This window comes from Gavialis gangeticus, unplaced genomic scaffold (assembly GCF_001723915.1).
Source record: "Gavialis gangeticus isolate Ggan-Ray unplaced genomic scaffold, GavGan_comp1, whole genome shotgun sequence".
NCBI classification, from domain to species: Eukaryota; Metazoa; Chordata; order Crocodylia; family Gavialidae; genus Gavialis; species Gavialis gangeticus.
In genome coordinates this window covers 23,093,703-23,100,061 of record NW_017729014.1, presented here as the reverse complement: position 1 = coordinate 23,100,061, position 6,359 = coordinate 23,093,703, and the positions used below count along the sequence as shown (strand labels likewise).

The 6,359-nt window shown below is 50.6% G+C and overlaps 1 protein-coding gene across 2 annotated transcripts; it reads right to left on the bottom strand.

Moving 5' to 3' along the window:
* Window positions 1-1,322: 1,322 nt before the first annotated feature.
* On the bottom strand, window positions 1,323-5,628 carry PPCS (phosphopantothenoylcysteine synthetase). 2 transcript variants are annotated; one of them, XM_019512023.1, is made up of 3 exons: window positions 5,545-5,628; window positions 4,972-5,075; window positions 1,323-3,955 (listed from the first exon to the last, which is right to left on the bottom strand). In XM_019512023.1, exons 1-3 carry the CDS (start codon window positions 5,585-5,587, stop codon window positions 3,581-3,583), a joined length of 522 nt encoding a protein of 173 aa, XP_019367568.1. In that variant the 5' UTR covers window positions 5,588-5,628; the 3' UTR covers window positions 1,323-3,580. The 2 variants fall into 2 exon arrangements, with proteins under 2 accessions (XP_019367568.1, XP_019367569.1); XM_019512024.1 differs by lacking the exon at window positions 5,545-5,628 and having other exon boundaries at window positions 4,972-5,510.
* Window positions 5,629-6,359: the final 731 nt, after the last annotated feature.

Genomic DNA, 6,359 nt, shown 5'->3' with positions numbered 1-6,359 from the left:
GCGGCCCGCGCGGCGGGAGCTATGGCAACGGCCCCGCCCCCCCCGGCGCGCTGCGGGGGCGCTATGGCAACGGCGCAGACCATTGTCGTCCGGGGGCACCATCCCCTTGGCGCGAGGCCCCGCCCCCGCCAATCAAGCACGGCCCTCTCCTCCGGCCCGGGTAGGGCGCGTGTGGCGCGGCGCCCGGGCCGCCGCGCGGTACCACGGCTGCGGCTTTTTAAAGTCAAGTGTGAAAAGCGGCAACAAACCCCGACTTTTTCCTGCCCCATCTTTCATAAAGGCATTTAACTATGAACGTGACGCTTCAAAGCTGCTTGCAGTCCAACTTTCGTAAATTTATTAGCAGCCACATTGTGGACACAATCGACATACAGCCAGGCACTGTATCGCAAAGGTGAATTACAAGGCACAAATGCTGCCCTCCACCTCCCCATCAAGATTCCTGAATCGCCTTGCAGAAGGACAAGCGCTGCCCGCCAGAGACGTGGCCTGGAAGGCAGGGGACGGGAAGGCCTGCGCGCGTGGCACGGGGCAGCTGCTGCAAGTGGAGATGGAACAGCCACGCTCACGTGGCACCGCACCGTACTGCGCTAGCAAGGCCCACTCGTGTGTGGGACAGATTAGCGGAGAAATGCTACCACGGCTATGCAGGTCTGGCTCCAGATCTGCCTTGCGCATACCTGCAGAGCACCTCCTTTCCCTGCATCCATCATCCAAAATGCTCCAGCAGGGCTCTCGCCTTACGCGGCAGGGCTGTCTGCTTGGTTTTGGCTAGGTAGCTTCCCATCATGCAGAACACCAGGAATCCATTCACTCATCTTCTCAGCACCTCAGACCCTCACCCCTCCACTCCCCCACACTCCTTGCTAATACGCTGAATGAGGTATCCGGCACCGTGACACTGGACCCCAGGCAACCTCCTCAGTGTTACATAAAATACAGCATGCACTGAACCCAGTATCTAGTGGAAAAGGGCCTCATGGTGATGGAGTGGAGCTAGTTATCACGGGACAGTTAATACAAATGGGCACAAGCACTCAGCACAGCTCACGTACATTAGGAACAAACATTTCTGGAAAGCATGCTCTAAAGCTACCTGCCTCCTACCACCTCCATAGCAAACCCATTAGCCCCAAGGCTCGCCAGCCCCAGCACTAGAAAAACTCCATTCTACATAAAGGAGGACCCAAGCACAGCTAATTCCAGCTGAGAAGAACAATGCCCTGTGGGAACTAAGCACCTTGAATGCAAACCTTAAACTGTGGCTCCAATATTTTAACTCCAGGCTCCCCAGGGGTCCCAAAGGACACATTCAAGTCATATTTTGTTTCATCATAAGGAAGCTTTATTTCTCTCATCAGTCAAATAACTAACTTCTTGCAAAACGTGCAACAAATCCCACAAGCAGACGAGCTGGCCTCAGCCTGCAGACCGAAAGTTCACAATACAACATGCTATGAGCTAAGATATACCATTTCAAAACACAACACTACACAGAGCATGCATGGCAGACAACTCCATCAAGAACCCCCCACAGCTGACTGACTGCAATATTCTACTTAGGAGTTTCCAAGGCACAGAGAGTGTGCAAAACCAGCCCCCTACAGCCAGACATCCACAGGCAGCACAGCCAAACATTTACAGCCTTTCTTGTAAGTAGGTGCACAAGGTAGCCTGGTGGCTCTCATTTAGAAAGGAGCATTTCATGGGTGGCTCAAGCAATCACAGACCACAGGTGGGGTCAGTCTCATCACGCTGTTATCACACTGTAGTCAGGCAGGCAGTCAGTCAGCCAATTCTGTCTACTTACTGGCCAGCCGCACAACTCCCCCACCCTCTAGTTCCAAAGCCCACAATCCCTTCTTGGCATCTTGACTTCTTGCTTAAAAGTCCCTGCCCCAACCCAGCTCTTTGACTTTTCTTTACAGCAGATTTACAAACTACGACCCTATCTCTTCTGCAGATTCACTGACACTGAGGTTTCTCCTCTGCTTTTTTCTTCAAAATCTCATCCCACCCTTCTAACTGATCAGCCTGGTCCCATTTTCACGCTGCTCCCCGCCCCCCGGCCTCTCTTGCTCCCTTCAGATTTATCTCCCTCAAGTACAAATATGCGCTGGCCCTTAGATGTTCAGTGTTTTGACAGCAGTGTGTGATCCCTGCCCCCTATCCCTGAAAGGCCCACTGCTCCCAGGAATTTTTCATAGTCCTGGAATGAGCAGAGAACTCTTAACCTGAATACTACCTTCAACTTCCTTTTAAAAAAAAAGCCTCCCTTAACCCTGTTTCAAGGGAACCATTTAAATTAATTTCCACATCACATTCAGCAGTGGGGACAGCTGCAAATACCATCCAACCATTTCCACCTTTCCTCACTGCAAGTTAAAAAGGTAGATTAAGGAATGTATTTCAGCATGTACATTTTAAATCATGACATGGAAGTGCCATTTACAAAGTGAGGACCATCAAATCCCACAGCACATACAATGCCTTTGTTGCACATCCAAATGGCTCAGATTTCAAGACAGACAGTAGACCACTACTACCTAGGTCAATCCCCCTTCAGCTGCCCCAGCACACCACCCAAGTAAGCTACAGTCCCCAGCCAGCCCTCTCCAGACCATACCTAAAGGCCTTCTCCATGCACCTGTGTTCCTTACCTTTCTGTCCTGCCCTGATACCACATGTTGTGGACCACCCATCTCTCCCTTATCTGCCCCTTTTTGCTGCAGTGGAAGACACACTGCTACCACTGGCATGTTAAGTTGTAGCCCTTTCCTCAGCTTCTCTGGTACCTTACCAAGAGGTTCTGGTGCACTTTCCTCCTATACGCCTCTGCCCTCCCTACCCACGGCTCCATGAAGTCATATGTATCGTTTTCAAATTCCTCCAGGTACCAACTGAAATGGCCAATCATTGACTGGTGTCCAAGGAAGAAGCTGGATGAAAAGTTCTCTGCAACAACTGCGAGGCCTACTTCTATTCCTCAACCCTTGGATACATGGGGACAAAGTTCCTCTAAGCAGTCTCCAATGACTCTTTGAACTCCCTGTTACACACCAAATGCTGTCCAAAACTCTCTGCTTGGTGTTCCCAGCTGTTTCTCCGTACACCTTTGACACTCATCACTCCTGTCCCTATTCTGTCATTTGTTGTGCCCTGTGTTTGGCTGATTCCTAGCTCTGTGACCCTCTCCAGCTGGGAGTGACAGGTCTTTTCTTCTGGTGGGCTCCTTCGTACCTTCTCGGATTACAAATCTGCAGCTACATGGGGTCTTAAAAAAAAGCAGCTCCTGGGAAACCTTTACACACATATACAGAACCCAACCCCATACAAGAAAATGGCTATGGAAATATACTTTCCTTTCTTCTCCACAAACAGGAGCAATAGTATTCTTTCGGAATGATTTCAATATATGTATTTTTTAAATATGAACTTCATATAATCATTATGAAATCATGGGAAAGTTAAACAGTATTGGACGGTACTCTTTTCTCCTCCTATCCAGTGCTTCGGTTACTTTTTCTCTATTTACCCGTACTAGAGAATTCCTCCAGTTTTAGTGTCCCCCTACTCAAATTCAGTTTGCTTCTGATGATTCAGACCTAGCACAAACAGTTCCCTTCCCACCAGAGTTTTGTTTCTCTATAAATGCTGTGTGTTGAGCCTGAAGGTGGTTCACTATCTTCTCCTCTATTTCCACACCTTGTGCCACTTCTTCATCAGAAAGCGATAACTTAGTCTGAGAGTCTTTGGTTACAACAATAACAGAGGTTCTCCGTGACTCAAGGATATTTGCGATCACCACCTGATGCCGATACTTCTCTAAAGCCTTCAGTGATTTATCAATTAAGATGTCTGGATCTGTTTCCAATTTAAAGGAAATAACAAAAGCTTCAGGGGCCCATTCTTTGACTAGTGGAGACAGCATTTTTGGCACCATCTTCATCGTGATCTGCATTCAGGAGGGAAAAAAATATCAGAAGACAGACATTTGTGCACATAGTAAAATGATTTCAAAGAGAAATAAGGTAAAGACAGGGAATACAGAAAATGCTAGTTTCACCTGAATTCTGCACTTAAAGCTTTGGCATTTTTAAGTCTCCATTTCATTTTATTAGGAAAATTAAAAAATGTCCATTATCTCACACACAACATAAAATTCAGTTCGAATACCAATCTGGATGAGAAAAAAAAGTTTTCCTGACAGATGAAACATCCCTAAGTAACGGAATCAACGTGCAAGCTCCTCTCAATGTGCAACATGTTGGGGATAACTCTGATCCCACTTAAAGGTGAGTTTTCAAACCTCTATAATCCAGACATATGCGGGAGGGCTCACCGTTTCATTCTGCACTGACATTTTTAGGCTAAATATATAGTGTCTGCAAGCAGGTTCTGGAGATCTGCTAGCCCTGGATCTAGTTCAGGCACAAAGCTAAGCAGAACCACCAAGCTACATTAGCAGCTCAGCCATTAACCTGCCATGCAACCCTTCTACTCCGTTCCTCAGCATTACCTCCCACCCTTTGTTCTAATCTGCCCACCCACGACACACCTCAGGGCACAGACTGTTTCCTCACAGGCTCTTCCCCCTGGCAGATCCTGTCATCACCAGCCTTGCGCACCCCCCTCCATTCCCCCCGCTACAGACTTACAGGAGGGTGGAGAGTGGAAATCCTAGCCACCTCCCTAGGAGAAAGCCACTGATCAAAGGGAAAAAACAAGGAAAGGGTTGGAAAGGAAGGGCCCAGTGCTGGTCTGCCAGCCTCAATGGCCTGGCACATCCAATGGGTGCAAGGGGAACTTCACGCTTTTTGGCATCGAGCACTGTCACTGGCTTCTGCCTCCATAGGACACCCAGGCTTGTGTGCAGGCAAGTCCAAGGTCACTAAACCCACCAGGGCAGGGAGGATGAGCCGAGCACATAACGCCCCCCAGAGCATGACTGGCACGGGCTAGAGCTTTCACCTGCAGAGGCCCCTCTGAGGACTGGATCTTGTGCTCAGGCATCTCCGAGGCTGGCACGTAGAAGTCAGACACGGCTGCAGCCAGGTAGAACATGGCGCTGGCACCTGAGGGGACAGGCCGGGGTAGTAAGAACATAGAGAACATACAAACTGCCATGGACTGGGTCAGACCACAGGTCTGTCTTGCCCAGTCTCTTGCCACACCGTGGCAGAGCGCTGATGCTAGAAGGGAGAGTGACCTGGGTCTGACCAGTCTTTTCCACTGTTCCTCTCTCTTGCAGCCTGCAGCATTTAAGCTCGAGGAAGCTCTGATGCAGAGGCTGTGTCCCTCGCTCCCATACCCAATAGCTGCTGATGCCCCTTTCCTCCGAGCACATGTCTAAGCCCTCTTTGAATCTGACTGAGCGCTCAGCATCCACAACAGCTGGTAGCAATGAGTTCCACACACATTAATGACCTACTGGGTAAAATATAGCTTCTTCTCCATCGTTTTAAACTGACTGCCTACTAGTTCCATATTGTCATCCCTAATTCTTGTACTGAGAGACATAAAAAATAATAAATCTCTATTTACTTTCTCTTCCCCGTTTAGCATTTGGTAAATGCTTATGTGACATCTGAGACACCTCTTTTCTAAACTGAAGAAGCCTGGCCCTGCTCCAGGCCAGAGTCATCCTTGCGCCTGCCTCTAGTTCTTCCCTATGGCTTTGGAGGTGGGACCAGAACTGGGCACTGTATTCAAGGGACAGGTGCCCTGTGGGTTCTTAAATGGCACGTGACACTTTAGCTTTGTTCCCAACTCATCGCTAAGCTTTTGTTTGCCCTTTCAACAGCTGCCGAGCAGACGTTCACTGCAGGTCACCCAACAGTGCAGCCTCCACACCTCTCCCAGAGCACGCGAGCCTGTTTGTGACCACCTACAAGCTTGTCCATGTCCATGCACACACGCAAGTGTGCATGGACGCAATCACACCCAGGCACGGTCGTGCGGGGCTGTGTCTGGGTCTGCTCACATGTGAAAATGGGCACGAGCACAATCACGCCTGGGCATGCTTGTGTGGGACCGCGCCTGCGACTGCACACGTGCACGGACACAATCACGCGTGGCCGTGCCTGCTCACACATGCACCGAGGTGCAGAGGCACAGTCACGCGCAGGCCGGGCTGGCTGGGGCCGCCCAGGAGGCGCGTACCGAGGGGTGCGAGGGCGCGGGCAGCGGCACGCAGTAGTGCCAGGTACTCGGCCAAGCCCGTGAACTCGAGCGGCAGCAGCGCGGCCTGGTCCCGCGCGCGGTGGTAGTCCTTGAGGGCGGGCAAGAGGCCGGGCAGAGCGGCCAGGTCGGCGGTGAGGGTCGGGCCGGGCCGCAAGCACAGCGCGTCCAGCAGAGCG